This window comes from Brassica oleracea, chromosome C8 (genome assembly GCF_000695525.1).
Source record: "Brassica oleracea var. oleracea cultivar TO1000 chromosome C8, BOL, whole genome shotgun sequence".
NCBI lineage: Eukaryota > Viridiplantae > Streptophyta > Magnoliopsida > Brassicales > Brassicaceae > Brassica > Brassica oleracea.
In genome coordinates, this window is record NC_027755.1 from 35,964,010 (window position 1) to 35,981,861 (window position 17,852).

The 17,852-nt window shown below is 40.3% G+C and overlaps 8 protein-coding genes across 10 annotated transcripts; 6 read left to right on the forward strand and 2 right to left on the reverse strand.

Moving 5' to 3' along the window:
* Positions 1-3,537: 3,537 nt before the first annotated feature.
* LOC106310668 (protein EPIDERMAL PATTERNING FACTOR 1) lies at positions 3,538-5,575 on the forward strand. Of its 3 annotated transcripts, none has more exons than XM_013747895.1 (3): positions 3,538-3,636; positions 5,017-5,127; positions 5,234-5,575. In XM_013747895.1, exons 1-3 carry the CDS (start codon positions 3,549-3,551, stop codon positions 5,464-5,466), a joined length of 432 nt encoding a protein of 143 aa, XP_013603349.1. In that variant the 5' UTR covers positions 3,538-3,548; the 3' UTR covers positions 5,467-5,575. The 3 variants fall into 3 exon arrangements, with proteins under 3 accessions (XP_013603349.1, XP_013603350.1, XP_013603352.1); XM_013747896.1 differs by lacking the exon at positions 3,538-3,636 and adding an exon at positions 4,685-4,703; XM_013747898.1 differs by lacking the exon at positions 3,538-3,636 and adding an exon at positions 4,741-4,884.
* Positions 5,576-5,937: 362 nt separating this feature from the next.
* LOC106312488 (putative cell wall protein) lies at positions 5,938-6,650 on the forward strand. Its single transcript, XM_013750034.1, has one exon. The coding sequence runs from the start codon at positions 6,014-6,016 to the stop codon at positions 6,455-6,457; it is 444 nt and encodes a 147-aa protein (XP_013605488.1). The 5' UTR covers positions 5,938-6,013; the 3' UTR covers positions 6,458-6,650.
* Positions 6,651-6,838: 188 nt separating this feature from the next.
* LOC106312487 (lipoyl synthase, mitochondrial) lies at positions 6,839-8,454 on the reverse strand. Its single transcript, XM_013750032.1, has 4 exons — positions 7,951-8,454; positions 7,663-7,874; positions 7,205-7,584; positions 6,839-7,119 (listed from the first exon to the last, which is right to left on the reverse strand). Exons 1-4 carry the CDS (start codon positions 8,373-8,375, stop codon positions 7,012-7,014), a joined length of 1,125 nt encoding a protein of 374 aa, XP_013605486.1. The 5' UTR covers positions 8,376-8,454; the 3' UTR covers positions 6,839-7,011.
* A 1,228-nt stretch (positions 8,455-9,682) lies between these two features.
* LOC106310074 lies at positions 9,683-10,131 on the forward strand. Its single transcript, XM_013747271.1, has one exon. It carries the CDS (start codon positions 9,768-9,770, stop codon positions 9,972-9,974), a length of 207 nt encoding a protein of 68 aa, XP_013602725.1. The 5' UTR covers positions 9,683-9,767; the 3' UTR covers positions 9,975-10,131.
* Positions 10,132-10,448: 317 nt separating this feature from the next.
* On the forward strand, positions 10,449-10,906 carry LOC106310072 (oral cancer-overexpressed protein 1 homolog). Its single transcript, XM_013747269.1, has one exon. The coding sequence runs from the start codon at positions 10,490-10,492 to the stop codon at positions 10,904-10,906; it is 417 nt and encodes a 138-aa protein (XP_013602723.1). The 5' UTR covers positions 10,449-10,489.
* LOC106310069 (formimidoyltransferase-cyclodeaminase-like) lies at positions 10,904-12,214 on the forward strand. The gene is made up of 2 exons (XM_013747265.1): positions 10,904-11,471; positions 11,547-12,214. Exons 1-2 carry the CDS (start codon positions 11,078-11,080, stop codon positions 12,053-12,055), a joined length of 903 nt encoding a protein of 300 aa, XP_013602719.1. The 5' UTR covers positions 10,904-11,077; the 3' UTR covers positions 12,056-12,214.
* A 984-nt stretch (positions 12,215-13,198) lies between these two features.
* LOC106310073 lies at positions 13,199-14,168 on the reverse strand. Its single transcript, XM_013747270.1, has 4 exons — positions 13,958-14,168; positions 13,723-13,793; positions 13,559-13,636; positions 13,199-13,475 (listed from the first exon to the last, which is right to left on the reverse strand). Exons 1-4 carry the CDS (start codon positions 14,055-14,057, stop codon positions 13,452-13,454), a joined length of 273 nt encoding a protein of 90 aa, XP_013602724.1. The 5' UTR covers positions 14,058-14,168; the 3' UTR covers positions 13,199-13,451.
* A 207-nt stretch (positions 14,169-14,375) lies between these two features.
* Positions 14,376-16,116, forward strand: LOC106310068 (clathrin light chain 1-like). The gene is made up of 3 exons (XM_013747264.1): positions 14,376-14,755; positions 15,022-15,175; positions 15,264-16,116. Exons 1-3 carry the CDS (start codon positions 14,463-14,465, stop codon positions 15,774-15,776), a joined length of 960 nt encoding a protein of 319 aa, XP_013602718.1. The 5' UTR covers positions 14,376-14,462; the 3' UTR covers positions 15,777-16,116.
* The last annotated feature ends 1,736 nt before the right edge of the window (positions 16,117-17,852 follow it).

Consider the following 17,852-nt stretch of genomic DNA (forward strand, 5'->3'; position numbering starts at 1 on the left):
GCTAATGTTTCAATCAATTCAATAAAATATCTCATGTACCCATAACCACTATGCTATCAGTATATTCATAGATGGTCTAGACAGCTGTTTGGATACATAGGCTCCTAAGACCAATTGGGTTAGATCAAATATTTTTTTTTTTTTTGAACACTTGATCAAATATATTAGTCTCGTCAATCTTAACTAGAAGTTGAAGTCAACCTTGATACTGAATGTTTCCAACACATACATCTTCACAGTATATATCACATGGATATGTGGAATTAACAAATCATGAACTAACTAAATTCTTAAACTTTCGGCAAGAAGGCTAATAAAAACTCTAAACAAGTAATTTAAAAAGGAAAAACAAAACAAACGGGTTCGTGTCGTGAGAAGAAGTCAACAGCTTAAAGCTTAAAAGTCGGTGAATGAATGGGCCAGCTCTCTCCACTTCTCCACGTTTTCCCTTCTCTCTCCAATCATAAAATCTAGTCCATTTCATTCAAACCAAAAACTTTCACAAAGTTTGTCTAAGCAATGGAAAATATGCTATGTTCCTCTACCTTTTAAAACCTTGGATCCAACTACAAACATTTGATCACTATGAATAAAGAATCTTAGATGTGGCTAAACTTTTCAATAAAACTACATGAGATCGAGACGCTACAAAAAAGATTTTCAATCCTTCAATACCTCGATGCCAACATGAAATTGCTGACTTTTTACCCAAAACTGAAAAATCTGTTCATAAATTTTTTTTCCGTTGGTTGTTCTATTATGGTCTATCTACCCAAACCATCTCTTATTTGTATTTGTTTAATAATAAAAAAAATCTTAATATTCTGAACATTTTTTTTTTGTTTATTTTATTATATATATAATTTTAGCAATAACTACCATATATTTTTGTATATATATAATTTTATTAGAATATCTTTCTCAGAAGTCTAAGCGCACTGCTTCTCTCGGCGTTACTCTGAGCCAAAAGACTAAGAGCATGATTAACTCTGGTCTCTTAGCCGGAGTTATTAATTCATGATTTGACATTTTTTTATTTTTTTAACATTTTTCGGCTAAGAGACGGTTCTTATATCTTTTATTTAACAGACGGTTCTTAGAGCATGATTAACGGTAGCTCTTATAGCTGCCTCTTAAAAAAAATAATTTAAAAATAAACGGGTCCCACCATATTATTAAGAGCTGCCTCTTCTGTAGGAGGCGAGTTTAGTTTGGTTTTTGCATTGTGCGCGGACTCCACCAATACGTGGCGACCCGCGATTGGTTTGATTATTTTTTTTATTTTTAAACCAAAAAAAAAAAAAACTAAAAACCTGTTTCTAAGAACTTTACCGTTAATTATGCTCTTAGATTTTCTTAGTTAAAATCCAAAAAAAGCTAAGAACCGTCTTTTAACTGAAGTTAAGAACTCCTGTTAAAAAACTGAGGTTAACCATGATCTAAGGCTGCTACGCTTCCTAGATCCCACAAGGTTCAGACTGTTTCTTAAATATGTTTATATTTTTTAAAGAAAAACTTTAAAGAAAATTAAACTCATAAAGCTAAATATTTTTCAAAAAGAATGACTAACAAAATAAAATGAAATCCAAAATAACGGAATAAACTGTTAAGAAAACAAAAGTATATAAAAATAAAAATCGAGTCTGAATGATAAAAAGATAATAGTGGGAAGTAGAGAGAGAAGAGAGAGAAACGTTTCCCTCCGGCGTACGGCCGGCGCGTGTGCGTCCGTGCCGTCGCCGGAGTACTCCCTTTTTCATGATTTCGTTTCCTTTCCTCGGTCTCTTCGCAGATCTACAATCGTTCGCCTTGTCGGAGCTCTGTTGCTGTCACTTATCGTAAGCGGTGGTGCGGCTTTGGAGTCAAGACGCGTCCGTATGGTGGCGCTCGGAGGTGATTTAGCTCCGTTGACGTCGGTTCTCTTGTGGGGGGTGGAGGCTTTCATAGATCCACCGTCGCCACTCTTGCTTCCGGGAAGGTGAGGTTTCTTTAACTCTCTTCGCCGGCTTTTGGATTACGGTGAGAGGAGGCTCACATAGCTCCTTGATACCGGTGTGAGACCCTTTGTTTTGGGTGTGGCGATTAGATCGAGGTTTGTAGAGGCGAATAGTTCTTGTAATCTGTGAGGGATTCGTGGGTCGCCGAGGATGAGATATCAGTTTAAGCTCTCCGGCGACGGCGATGAAGTTTTTAGAAGAAGTTTGTGTGGTTCTCGGCTCGACTGTCCAGCGTTTCTGGTGGTCCAAAGTCGGAGGCGATCTCGGTTATCTGATGAACCCTCCGGTGTGAAGACAGTACGGCGATGAACGTTTGTGTACGTGCGGAGGCTCTGCAGGTTCGGAGCTCCGGCGGTAGTGGCGTCTCCTTGCGGCGCGCCTAGGGCGAACAGCCCGGTTTCTAGTTGTTTGGACCGTGTGGCCGTCTTGTATTACTTGGGCTTTGGCCCATTGTGTGTTTATACTTTGTGGCCCGTAGTATCGTGGGCTTTTGTTTAAATCTCGTGCTGTTTGGGCTTCGGCCCTGGGCTTGGCCCATCTATCAATAAAAACAATTTGGGAAAAAAAAAAGAATGATAAAAATATAATAAACAAAAAAATGATTGAAGGAAAGACAGTAGGAAAAAATATAGTAACGGCATGTGGACAAAAAACTAGAAAAAAAATACAATAAAACAAAAAAGCAGGTTAGTGGGGTAGGTGGAGCTTTGAACCGATCATTGGTGTGGACAAGATTAAGGATCCGTTGTTAGGATTTTGAGGGCTTTGTGAGTTCAGAAAATCTCTAAAGCTTCATTTTTATCAATCAAGCTTTTTTTTTTTAAATTAAACATTCTAAAGTCTCTAAAGTCATTATAAGTTTATTTCTCCTCTTTTGTGTTGGTTTTTCTAAAACCAATAATGCGTGATTTTTGCAATTTTTTTTTTTCACTAAAAATGTTTTATTTTCTTTTTACTTTGTAACTAAATCACTTATTTAAGTTTATAACAATTTCGTTGAAATTTAAAATTGACAAATTAATCATTGAATTTTTTTTCTTGTTCATTTAAGATCCGTATTGTACTACTTTTATAATCATCTATATTTAAATTTTTAATAGTATCATAATTTTATTTTTTTAATAAAATATTTTAAATATTATTCCAAACTTCTATAATTTTAATTACCAATCTTATTTTAATAAAACGTAAACTATCAGCCAAATTCTCTATGGCCATAATTCTGAATCCAAAGCTTATAACAAAAGTACTTATCAATCGGACCCTAAGAGTCCTCGTAATTAGGGTTCTTTAAGATTTTTACCATTTGAGCAGTTGAATCAATGATCGTTTTCATGCGAGTAAACTTATTTGTAATATTTAGTGGGGGCAGCTGCCTCCTCCCTGAACACCGTAGATCTCCCCCCTGTTTCTATCTCTTACTGTGGATGTAAGATCTATTATTTTCTTGGGTTTTGTGTTTGTGAATGCGTCTTATATAGTGAGCATTAGCTTAGAGTTTCCCATTTTATTGAATATTTTCATTCTTATTCATGTGGGTATCACAAAGGCATGGCCGACTACCACTATGTTATTCCTATTCCTCCAGATATTGCACAGCAGAAGAAGAGGAAATGGATGGAGGTGAAGTCGCTTGCAGGTGATTCTTTTCCGTTCATTTTGGTATTTTCATTATATTGCAAATCTTAATATTTTGTAGCGAAAAGAATATTTTGTAGCATAGTTTAAAATTTTAAATACGTATTCTTGCTTTAAGCTGTGTTTTGATGTAAAGTAAAACATATGTACCAAAAGAACAAGACAATGTTCAAGTCTATACGGAACCCATACGGGACCCTTGTCCTTGTCCAGTTGACATTGTTCAGGCCAAGAACTACACCAACAATTTTAAATCAACCTATTGAAATTAGAAAAGAAATCCGCTAATGCAAATAAAAAGAAGTGACTCGCATATAGTTGCCAACTAATTGTTGATGTTAATTAAAAAGATTAACTGTTAAATTTATGATAAAAAAGTGTTTAGGGATTGGATCTGGTGATAAAAAAGATTATGTAGATGTTTTTGCAGAAAAAGTGCTAAATAACATTTGTTTATTTTGTCATTATGTGTAGAATACAAAGAAGAAATGAACTAAGACTTTATAGTATAAATTATTGTGGTTGATTAATTTTAGATCTTTTCCTGAAGAATGATTGCTGAATAATAAAATGTTCATTTGCTTAATGAGTATGTCTACTCTTTAGTTATTTCTGACCCGAAACCAACAAACACTAATGATTGATTAAACTAACCAATCAACTTAACTTGTAAAACGAGTTGGCTTAGAACATGATTATTGAGAGGTTCTTAGGGTGGAGTTCTTAGCGGAATATAAGAACCTGTGTCTTAATTTTTAATTAAAAAAGCTAAGAACTGGCTCTTAAATAAGAGTTTAAGAGCCGGTTCTTAGTTTTTTTAGTTAAAAGTTAAGAGTCAGGTTTTTATATTCCGTTAAGAACTTCACCTTAAGGACCTTCTAATAATCATGCTCTTACGTTATCTGACCAAAAATACGAACAGAAAAAATAAAAACTCACTTACCTCATCATATGAGATATGACAAATGCACTACTATTTAAGAAAAAACATTAAAAAAAACATTAATGGTGTGGGAGGGTCATTAATGGAGGTCACACAAAAGAAAGGCCAGAGAAGGCAAATTGAAGGTGACTGTATACAAAAGTAGGTCTTTCAGTTTTGCACAGAGGAAGCTCATGACATTCACCAAAGCAGCACGAATGAAGTTCATCAAGTTTTTAATTAGGCTTCGCTTCTTGTGATTCCTCGAAAATTTATATCATTTCATACGTTCATTCTTGTTTTCATGTGACTTTCCTCTTCTCTACCGTGAGTCTCATCAATTTCGTAGATCGCTATGTTAACGATCCACGTATCATATATACACCTTCTTTCTATAGCCGTACGTATACCACACATTACCTCATCCCACTTCCTAACTTATATAATTTTACTACTCAGATCACAAGAGTACGTATATCATGAAGTCATTTCTTCTCCTTGTCCTATTCCTCTCTTTCTTTGTCGGCTCTATCTTCGCTAGTAGGAATTTTCCGACGCACCCCTATCCAAGTATGTATGCTCTTCAATTCTCTCTCACTCTCCTTAATTTTACCCACCTCTTTCACTATCTTCAACGTCTTTTAACTTGTTCAATTATGTTCGTGTGGGTGGGCAGGTCATAATCATCATCATGTCGGAATGATGGGTAGGAAAATGAAGCGTCAGAGGAGGCCGGACACGGTGCAGGTGGCAGGGTCTAGGCTGCCGGACTGCTCACACGCGTGTGGCTCATGCTCCCCATGCCGTCTTGTGATGGTTAGCTTCGTGTGTGCATCGCTAGAGGAGGCTGAGACTTGTCCCATGGCTTATAAGTGCATGTGCAAGAACAAATCCTACCCCGTCCCATGATGAATTAGCCTCTCTCACACTTAACTCTATGCATTCAGACGTTTTGTTTCTTTCCTTTTGCTTCTTCGGATAAATGACCATGTGTATGTATAAAATGCATCTTTTCCTTTTTTTAATTCTTTTGTCTTTTTGATATCTTAAACACAGTTTTACGAAACAAGAATAAGATTAGTTGAGCCACTCAAAAGCGTGGTCGACTAAATTGAAACAGAAAGCCACACAACTCATTGGGCTCTTGTTTATGGCCCATGACACCGCATTTCAGACTGCAACAACCAAAGTTGTAGAAAGAATAATATTTAAAGGGCACGTACATACGTTGTTGGCTTCCACCAAACTTTGGAGGCTCTCTAATAATTAGCACACTCCATTCTATGCATTTGTTACACACCTTCTATTTTCAACCATTTCATCTCACCTTTTTTAAATGTTTCCACAGTTAGCTCAGTAAATTCACTATATACAGACATACACCTTCCCTCCACAAGACCAAACAACCACACTACCTTCCCCGAGTTTTCTCACTACAATTTAAAAAAAAAAACAAATGGCTTCGTCCCTGCTAACACTCGCAGCAGCAGCAGTCACTGTCATGATTCTTAGCCTACTGCTTGGACCTGCAGAGCAAGTTAGCGGACTGCGTCATATTCCCAAGTCCCATAAGACCACTGATGTCAAACACCCTGAGTTTCTTGTCACCATTGAGCCCAAACCAACTATTCTCATCCCCGGTGTTGGAAGGTTCTTGCTTCCTCCCAAATGTAAGAAACCATTCTACCCATACAATCCCGTCACTGGAGCTCCCCTTACTGGCGGGTCTATCGGTGGTCAAATCCCATCATTTGGTGGTGGACAAGGAGGCGGAGCTCGCACCCAGCTCCCTGGTGGCGATGATACCCTTGTCCCAAACCCCGGATTTGAAACTCCAACCCCGGCCACTGGAGCTGGCGCTGGAAACAACGGCCAAGTTCCTCCGGTGCCACTACCCTGATTTCTTTTTCAATATCTGTCAACAAATAAGCATTTCTTTAATGCAAAAGTGTCTATTTGAGTCTTACCTTCTGGTTTACTAGCCGTCACCTTAAGAGTCATATGTTTGTCATCTCTCTCTTTCTTTTTGGAAGAGAGAATCTTGTGTCTTATGCCGTCAGAAGAAATCTAAAGCATTTGTTTACATGCCATTACATTCAACTATCAAAATGCTTTATGATACATGTACTCGTACTCCTCCATTTCGCATACTAAGTAGACTAGATGAAGACAAGTACTCAATCAAAGCTGAATCACCCATTCAAATTATTTCCTAGAAAATGAATGAACCAAACTTAAAAAAAAAAAACAATTACAACCTAATGATACGCTGATGCAAAACTACAAAAGGAGGTCGAATAAGGTAAGAGGATGGAGCAGAGTCGTATATATCAGAGAAAGATAGTATAGTAAGAGAAAAAGAGGAAACACACAAATGACAAATGATAGTATTACATTTTCTCATCATTATTCAGAGTAAACAAAGCAATAAAGTGTAATCTTGGAATTGAGTATCTACGGGGAGGAAGAAACTCGATCAGCCTCAATCATGGACTTTATGTAGTACTCTCCTGCTTTGTACGACGACCTAACCATCGGCCCTGATGCTACGTACCTGAATCCCTGTTTAACCAACAATCCCATTTAGCCCTCTTCTTGTTTCCCATCAAATTTCCAAAACAAAAAAAAGAAAGAAAAAAGGCATTACCATTTCCATGCCAAGAAGACGGTATCTCTCAAAAGCCTCTGGTGTCACGTACTCAGCAACTGGCATGTGACGCTTAGATGGACGCATATACTGGCCGAACGTCATAACATCAACCCCCGCTGCTCTCACTTTCTCCATAGTCTTGACCACTTGATCAGGGGTCTCCCCACATCCCAGCATCACCGACGTCTTCGTCAAGGTCCCTGCAGGCGCATGCTGCTTAGCCATCCTAAGCACATCCATCGACTGCTTAAAGTTAGCACGGTGATCCCTAACAAAGCTCTGAAGCTCCTCAACCGTCTCAATGTTGTGGGCAAAGACGTCAAGCCCTGACTTGGCCACCTTCTCAACACATCCACCATCTCCGCGGAAATCAGGAACTATATACAAATAAAACAAAAATCAAAAACTCAGAAAATCAATTAAAAAAACGTCGTCCTAGTCAGTGAGGAGGTTACCTAGAGCTTCTATAAGCATCTCCGGCTTCAAAGCTTTCAATCTCTGCACAGTTTGTGCAAAATGTCCACTCCCCTGATCAGGTAGATCGTCACGATCTACACTGGTGATGACGACGTAATCAACACCCCACGATGCGATTGCTTCAGCCACGTTGTTAGGTTCGTTGGGGTCAGGAGGTGGAGGCGTACGCGATGTCTTCACATTACAAAACCTATAAAAAAGAAAGAAGAAGCGCTGATTTAAAGTTGAGGAAGAGGAAGGAAGAGAGGGATGAAGAAGAAACAAACCTGCAGCCACGTGTACACGTATCCCCGAGGATCATAATCGTTGCGGTGGCGGTTCCAGTTTCGCCGCCGGACCAGCACTCGCCTAGGTTGGGACACTTAGCCTCCTCGCAGACGGTGTGAAGGTTAAGGTCTCTCAGCTTCTTCTTGATCTGGACGTACCTCTCGCCGCCGGGGATCGACTCCTTCATCCATTTGGGCTTGGGGAGGGGCTTCTTCTTGGTGCCGACCTCGACGGAGTAGGCATCGCCGTGGATGAAATCGGTGAGGGAAGGCGACTCATCCGCCAGCCGCGCTCGGAGAGACTCGAGGGTCCTGGGGGATTGAGTTGTTGCGGATGAGACGGGAGTGATCGGAGAGGAAGAGGAGAAGAATCTCGACGACGCCGGTCGAAGGAATCGAGAGAGGAGGGCCGAACGGGATTGCATATCGACTCTCTGTTCTGATTTGGGAGATCCTCACCGCAAAAAAAAAGTTGAACGAGGAAATGGATGGTGAAAGAACGACAACATCTCCTCCCATCTCTCATTTGGGACTTTTATTATAAGGCCAGGCCCATTACGTTTCACTCCCCTGATTGGCCCAACGATTAAGAAAGCGTTGGTTATTTATTTCTGTATGGATGGAATCACATGACTATGACCCAATGGTTGTCTCAACAGTTACGTTATGAAACTAAAAAAGCACCTACTCAACTCAATTGCGCTCTCTTCTATTATTAGTAGACAAAAAAAAGAATTAGTGGAATAAAAGGGATGGAATAATTACATGAATGTAGAATTGATGTAGAATTAGATAGAATGATCATTCAATTTCTTTCAAAGAAAATGATAAAAACAAGTTATGGAATTAATGGAATAAACCATTTTAAAAGGTTTTATTCCACAATTTTGTGATCAGTTGCAGATAACAACATTCAAAAAAATCATCAATGATGTACGTTTGTGTGTGGGAACATCAAGTATACACGTATACTTGGGGGAGAGGGAAATCAGTAGAGATGAAGCAGGAGGCAACAGGACGAGCAATGATGGCAGCTCTCTGACATCACACACCCTCGCCCTTTTTTTTCCAGATAACAACATTCAAAAAAATCCTCTCCTCTTGCCACTTGCGCTTGTGGGGGATTGACTTACTCCGCCACTCACTCCCTTTTTTCACTGTAAGTAAATGTAACTCACTCAACTTCTTAACTGTTTTTATTTTTCTAAACCATCTCTGAAAGAAGCCTACACTCTGAAGCATATACATAATAAATACGCAAGTTTGGATATATATATCACCCAAACGCGTACGTGATGGCTCAAATATGGGTAACCTTAGAACATGGTAGTTTGTTCAAAGGCATTAATGGGTGGGTGTTATCATTCATTTGACTAAATAAAATACTACGAATAATGCGAAAGTCAATGGCTATGGTTAATGGGGAAATGGGTGTCTCTGCCCTCTGGTGTAGAGTAGTATCCAAAATAAATAACCAGAGGCAGTTGAGAGTGATAATAAGAAGATATGTGGCACAACTCATAAGTGGTGGTTTCGTTTAAATAATAAAAATTCAATAAAAAAATTTTGAATGTGCAAAAAGTCAATGGGAGTAAGGGAAGTCAGCGAGCCAACTGTATCTGTACGTGACACGCGGCGGCGATCTAGATGGTTGAAACTCCCAAGACTTCTCTATTTTTTTTTTTTTTGGGGTTCAAATCCAAGACTTCTATATTTAAGAAGACACACTCACCCCTCTCCAACTTGAAGCTTAACACACAACATTCAGTTCTGTTGTTTGCTATCTCTCTTCATCTAGTCTGACCTGTGGAGAAGCAATGGCCATCTTCTGTTTTCTTGTAGACCAAAGGAAGCAAGTCCGAGGGAGGAAGCCTGCGGCCGGTTTATGCTCGAGGTGCGGAGGAGGAGCAGTGGTGGCTGACATGAAAACCTCCACAAGATTCTGCGGGGTTCCCTTTTACCGCAAAGCTTGGAAGGCCATTGTCTGTCACTTCTGTGGAGCTGTGCTCAAATCTTACCACTGATAACTGATGTACCAACCATATTTGTTATTTTTTTTGTTTTTCTAAATAATTTGTTTGTTTTAATGAATCAAGCTACTTGCCATTGTATGTAGCTTGACTGCCTAGAGAGCCCCCTACTGTTTTGTTGTTATTCAGCTATTTTTCTATAAGCTTTTGAGATGGATCTTCTCCTTTTTGTTTATCATAAACTGAAGTGAAACAAACAAGTTTGGTAAGAAAAGTTAATAGGAAAAGCATGAAGGAATGATAATCAAAAAGTTACCCCAACTTGCTTCCAGTCGTTTTACAGCTTTCATCATTAAATGCCTCTCTCTCTCAGTACAGGCAGGTGTCTCATGTTTGATAGCACTTAACATATCTGAGGAAGGCCCAATTGTTTTGGGCCGCATATATTCTGACCCAAAATTAACATCATAAATCCCTAAACCTCTTTTGTCTTATTCCATAACCCTAATTAAAATTAGATTCGTCATATCTATCTCGAGAGATCATCATCATCACTTTTCAATTGGACGATGGATACCGAAGATATCTTCGATTGCATACTCCGCCTAGAGGAAACACACATACAGCAAGGCTTCGACGAAGGTTACGAAGCGGGCCTTGCGTCGGGTCGGGAAGACGCTCGCCATCTTGGATTGAAACTCGGGTTCGAGACAGGCGAGCTTCTCGGATTCTACAAAGGCTGCTCTTCCCTCTGGAACTCTCCTGCTCTCCTTGCTCACTTGTCTCCTCAGCTCCACAAGCACCTCCACGATTTCCAAGCCTTGCTCGATAAGTTCCCGCTGCTGGATCCGGAGGACGAAAGCAAAGACGAGATCAAGGATAGTCTCAGGGTCAAGTTCAACATCATATGCGCGTCTCTCGGCGTACCCAAGAAACAATTGGTGTACAAGGGATACCCAAACCCCTCTTCGAACCTCGACTTCTAACAAGACACGTCTCTTTTATTTCTCTTTTTTCTTTTAGTTTTTTTTTTTTTTAAATTGGTTTGTACTTTTTTTGGCCACAGATTGGTTAGTGGATAAGTTTTTTTTCTTTCTTTTTTAGCCAACAACGAACGCTTTTATTTATTTGTTTATTTATCTTGGTCGGAGGAGGAGATGTGGAGGAGAGAAATGCTTGGTTGTTGCAAGGTTTATATATCTGAAGCGCGGAACAAGACTGCCCTTGAAGCTATCGAGATAGCCGCAAAGCATTATTTTCCACCAGCCGCGATTGTCAACAAGTTTGAAGACGCTGCTTATGGCAGGGTTGGGTACACTCTTGTCTCCGCTCTAGCTGACGCGGGGTCATCATCTTCTCCCCTGAAGAGTGCGGTCTTTGCAATGGTTAAGACTGCTCTCGACGCGATCAACCTCGAGTCGCATTGTGGTTCTCATCCTCGGCTTGGAGTGGTCGACCACATATGCTTTCACCCTTTGTATGAGACCTCTATCGACCAAGTTTCTTCCGTTGCCACTTCCTTGGCAAGGGACATCGGATCCATTCTCAGGGGTTAGTACTTTATGGAGGAATCTTTGAGGCTGTTGAGCGATAATTAGAAATGATATTTATATGCATTTTGTGCAGTTCCTACATATCTATATGGAGCAGCACATGAGGAGCATTGCACGCTGGATTCGATAAGAAGGAAGCTGGGGTACTTCAAGGCGAACAGGGAGGGACATGAATGGGCAGGTGGGTTGGAGCTGGAGGTGGTTCCTGTCAAGCCAGACGCAGGGCCACAGGAGGTGAGCAAAGCCAAAGGGGTTGTAGCGGTTGGGGCGTGCGGGTGGGTCAGTAACTACAACATGCCAGTCATGTCAACCGATCTCAAGGCGGTGAAGAGAATGGCGAGGAAGGCAAGCGAGAGAGGAGGAGGCTTGGCTTCGGTGCAGACGATGGCTCTGGTGCACGGGGAAGGAGTGATAGAGGTCGCTTGTAACTTGTTGAATCCAAGCATAGTCGGAGGAGATGAAGTTCAGGGACTGATCGAGAGGCTTGGCAGAGAGGAAGGTCTGATTGTGGGAAAAGGGTATTATACGGACTATACAGCCGACCAGATCGCTCAAAGGTATAAGGAGTTGCTCATCGTTTGATATAAATACATGAGTTGTTTGTGTTCAAGATGAGAAATTTTAAAGTCAAAAACAATATGTTGTCATTCCCAACATCCATCTTATAGAATATTAATTAGATTTTGTGGTTGTGTATTTCTGTATTGTATCATGATGAGCATAAATTCAAACTAGCAGATATTTAAAATGAAAATGAAACTCACATGATAGTGCCATGGTGAGAGACCAAAAGATAAATCCTATCATTGGTGTTTTGTACTAATACTAAGTGTGTATTCGTATTCAGCATTAGAAATCTTGGCATTAAGATGTGCACACTGGAGTATAGGAACACATACGTGACTGCCATATCGCTAATAATTCTGAACTAAAGTTTGGTAAGTAGATGAAACCTTAGAGACATGTGAATGCGTGAGATCGCCTGTTGTTTTCTCCAACACTTCTTTTTTGCTTCACGTATATATCATGATAATGACAGGATCAATGCGTTGCAAACTTGCAACTTAATTGTGTTTTTCTAGTTGTATTAACATTCATCCACTCATATCGCTATTTTGCCCGGTGAATTACTTCTTCGTATATATATGCAGTCTTCAAAGCCAGGGAATCTACCATATTTTTGCCTTTAGTGACGATCTAAATTGACAGATTTGGTTCTACAATATGATGGTAGACAAGTTAACGGCTGCTGCCTTAGAGAAGCATTCCGAGTAAGAAACCTCTAGAAACATTGAGGAAGTCAAGGTTACGATTTGTAAAAGAGTCTCCTCACACACTACAACATTGGTGACTGGAGACTTGAAGAGACCGTGCATGGAAAAAGAGAACAACTGAAAAGAGTTGTGCTTGGAAAGCACTAGGAGAAAATGACTCATAGATCTAATTTACTCCAAATACACACACAAGGCCAGAGATGGACAACACAAAACTAACAAGACGCCAAACTGTAAACGCTGAATTGTGCTTCGTCCTCTCAAGATCTATCTAATTAGGCATTAGCAGAGCCGATAACATCAGCTGTAGACGAGAGCAACTAGCAGCAACATTTGGATAAGTCAAACATGGCGAAAATAGATGTAGTAACTAATGCAGAACAAGGAACTGATTTGTAAGGCGGAAGACACATGTGAACTATAATTTGGTATCCAAAACGGACAGGTAGAATGAGGCAAAGCATATCACAATGCTAAAATCTTGATATGTTTCAAAGCATGGGGAAATTATGAAAGGCAAAACAGCCAAGAATCATCCAAATTAGGATCTCAAAAGGTGACTGATGCATATTATTGTCAAAGAAAACAAACAAAGATTGTCAAGAAGTAATTGCTGGCATAGATAACAAGGCCAGTCACAAGGTGCTGGAAGGTAAAGCAAATGCAGGGAAATGAGAGTTCTCTAGTGTTTTCCCAGTGATAATTCATTGTGCAGCCTCGACAGGCTTCTGCAAAGACCATGAAAACTTATGTAAGGGGTAGAGAAACACAGGTGGTTTCTGAGAAAGAAGAAGAGGAAGCAGTTAGTTACCTCTCCTTTGCCGCCGGTGAAGAGCTTGTATCCACCGTAGAAAAGCATGCCCCAGCCAGATAGCGAAATAAGCACAAACTGCAAAAGAAGAAAAAGAATCATCATCAACTCATAGCTTTAAAACAAAAAAAAACAGAAAAGGAGATATTATGAAACAAACGTACATGCTCCTCTTTCCAGTTTCCTGGGTTCGTGGGCTGTTTCCAGAAGTCAACCTTGGTAGATCCATGGTGATCTGCAACATTCTCATTTTTTAGATTCAATCCAAAACAAACAATCAATCAATCAATCAAATGGATTCCGCAAACATTTCTCCACGATCTGAGGGAGTAATCAGATGGTGAAAGAAATTACGATCATTAGATCTAAGCAAATATCAGGAGAGAGAGAAGAAAGTACCAGCGGCGCCAGCGAGACCACGACGCTGACAGACAGAGGCGGGGGTACGTGCAGATGGAATCTGAGCTAGGCTCATGGCTCGGCGAGCGAACGACGCCATTGTTCTCGACTTTTTGATTTAGGGTTTCAGGAGAGATTGTGGGAAAGGAAGAGATCAAGTGACGACGGCACTGCACTCACAGGAGGCCTTTTTGTAAGACAACAATAAAAACGACGCCGTACTAAGAGTTTAGTCAGGCCAACACCTGGAAACCTCCTTCTCCGCCAGAGGCTCCTACCTAAACAGCGAATTTGTAAAACGTCACCGTTTCAAACGCTTAGTCGCTTGGGTTAGTCAGTTGCACGTTTTGGTCAACGTGCCCTATTCTAATGGAAGAAAAGTAAATCAGATCTACGCCAAACTTTGTGAAACGACGCGTTTAGAGTTCCGTAAAGGCTTTTGTCTATATCTCTCTTTCTTGTGAATCAAAGCAGCGATCGATCATAAAAAGCTCATTTTTATGCCATGGCGACTTTCGATGACGGAGACTTCCCGGCGGCTCAGACCCATTCCCCGACTGAACACGACGATTCATTCATGAGCTACGAAAACTTCTCCGAAGCCCCGCCATCTGGTGGCTTCTCCTCCTTCAACGGAGACGGATCTGAAAATCCCGCCTCTCCCAACGGCTACGGATTTGCTGCTGCTTCCTCCCCGAACGGAAACGGAGACGCCGGGATCTTCGCCTCCGATGGGCCTACTCTTCCAGATCCAAACGAGATGCGGGAAGAGGGGTTCCAACGCCGTGAGTGGCGCCGGTTAGTCTCTCTGCTTCTGAGTAGATCCCAGTTTGTTCTTAGCTTAGGAAAGTTTTGGACTTTAGATCATTCGATAAAGATATTTTAGGATCATGTGGTCGTATAGTGAAAGTAACAATTAGTTTCAATTGCAAAGCCTCTGGTTAGGATCAAGAAAGAACCCATCTTTTATTCATGTTCTCAGTTCTGTGTTCAAGTATTGTTTTTCTTGTTTAGTACTATATACAAATGAATCTCTGAGTGTGTGAAGTGATATTTTGGTTTAGTCAAAACGCCCTTCACCTCGAGGAGAAGGAAAAGAAGGAGAAGGAAATGCGGAATCAGATCATAGCTGAAGCTGAGGAATACAAGAATGCCTTTTATGAGAAGAGAGAAAAGACCATCGAGACCAACAAGGCTGATAACCGCGAACGAGAGAAGGTAATAATCCCTGTGTGATTCAATTCAAGCCAACTTTTTCTGTGAGATTCTTCTTACAAGCCTCTCTTTCTCTCTCTCTCTCTTGCAGCTGTATTGGGTGAACCAAGAGAAGTTCCACAAGGAAGTTGACAAGCACTACTGGAAAGCAATCGCGGAGCTGATCCCGCGGGAGGTTCCCAACATTGAGAAGAAGAGAGGGAAAAAGGATCCGGACAAGAAACCTTCTGTGATGGTTATCCAGGGTCCTAAACCTGGGAAGCCTACTGATCTAGGGAGGATGAGGCAGATATTCTTGAAGCTCAAGACTAATCCACCACCCCACATGATGCCTCCTCCTCCTCCAGCCAAGGACGCGAAAGATGCCAAGGACGGGAAAGATGCAAAAGGTGGCAAAGACGCCAAGGAAGTCAAAGATGGAAAACCTGCGGCGGAGAAAAAGGCCGCAGAGGCTGAGACAAAGGCTGCAGAGGAAAAACCTGCATCACCTGCCAAAGAAGCAAGTGCTGAAACAGCGAAACCTGAGGCTGCTGCTGCTGCTGCTGCTGGCTCGGGAGAAGGGGAAAAGCCTGTGGTTGAGGCCGAGGGAGCCAAGGCAGAGTAAAAGAGAGAAGGCTGTGTTAGCATTACTATTGGGGGAGGGGGTAAATTGGTATTGAAGTCACTGTAGCTGCGGGCAAAAATAAGAAGAGGTAAACATGTGCTCATAGAAGCTCTGTTGTGGGCTTTCTATGGCATACCATTTCTTCCTCTGGAGAGAGAGAGAATCTTAGTCCTTCGTTTTGGTTTTCTATTTTTATTCATTATTTCTTTCTTCTGCAAAATTTGGTGATGAGGATATTGTCTGGGATTTATTCATTTTGCTTCCACGTATTATATTTTTATAAGACTTGAGAAACACAGTTACAGGTTGTTGGATTAGTAATAATATATTGATTGTATGATGTGGGTATGTGTTGTCTGCCAATAGTTTGGTGGCAAGGATGTGGTGATTGAGTGCCATACATTATTTTCTTAGTTGGCCTGAGGTTGAGGAAGATAATGGAACACCACGCGGTGGTGAGGTCCAGCTGTTTTGTCTCCGCAAATAGAGACACCAAGGTATGTACTGCGAAGATCATGTTGGAGGATGAATATACGACTGTTCCTAAAGAGTGTGAGTAGATACTTGTGGAAGCATTTGACATGAGAAAGGTCGGCACGCATCACTTACTCTAGCTAGTCTTTAAAATGCGAGCAAGGCTAACAGCAATGACTCAAGAGAAGGAAGAAAGAGGGTGGTAGTTGGGTCAGCATTGAGAAAAAGAATATACTAGTTATTAGTTTATTACCTGTCAACTGTAACTTGTACCCAAAGAGAAAACAGAGTTTAGAAACAATAAAAAGCACTTTTAAATACAACAGAGACAGCTTAACTTAGCTTAGCTGTAAATCTCCCCAAACCACAGAATAAACTCATCATAGCTGTCATCATAGGTGTTAAAAAAAAAAGCCTGTCCTATTTTTATAAATAGGGAAATGTGGGCTCAAGCCAAACTTTATTACAGACATAAATACCTATCTCTGGTTAGAGAAAGAAGAAAGGAAGGAAGAAGATGGGAGCATTCGAGGATCAGGTGAAGATGAGGGCGATTGAGCTGAAGCATCTGCTCAAGAAAGGTGTCAAAGTCGTCGGCAAATCTTGCAAAAAGGGATGGTCCAAAGTCAAGAACCTTCGTCGCTAATGTTTCCTTCCTCTTTTTCTCATCCATCTCTGCATCTTGTGTTTTTTTTTTTTTTTAAATTATGTACACTAAAAGTTTTGTCTTCTTCATACTTTTGTGGGTTTTGCATTTATCCAAGTCTTTTCCTTTTATTCTCCCCCCTAATTACCTATTTTGATTGGATGTCAACAACCTTCTTATTCATCAATGTATACAATGAGATCTACTCTTAATCCTCTACAAGAATTAACACATCTAGTTATTCATTGTTTGAACTATGAAATAACTATGTTCTGTTTGACAAAAAGGAAAACGACGATATTTGAAAATTATAAAACTTCTCCATCCATTTTAGTTCAAAGAAAGAAATTGAAAGACAAGGACTACCTAGAATTTCAATCAAACTTTAAGCAAATGGACTAAACTATAAAACAAACAACAATTTCAAAACGTTGGATGGGCAATATAAAGCTTTAATGGGCCAACATATGGGCCTCTACCCATCGCTAACACACAGTTGCAAGCATATAAGGAAGGGGATCCTAGGGTTTTAGATGAGAGTAAAAAAGAGGACAAATTCTATGGTGGCGGAGAGAAAACACACACAAAATCATTGATAAAGTTTTTCTGAGCGTTTTAGTTACATGTCTCGCTATCACTAGCAAAGATTTGTTTATTTGTTTGTTTTCTTATTATTTTTCTTTCAGTTATATGCTTTTGTTGATCGAGTCCAGCTCATAAAGATGGTGATATTGATGATGTTGCTACTAATATGAGCTTTCTTATATGTATTCATATCAAAATCTGTTGGGAAACTTTTGGTTTTTAGATGATTGAGCCGGTGATGATTGAAAAAGTTTGCCTACATTGTTTGATTTACCATGAAATGGAAACTTGAATCTTATATTCACTCTGAGGCTCATTCATCCTTTTTTTTTTTTTTTTTTTACATGAGGTTGTGTTGAATACGCTGGTGT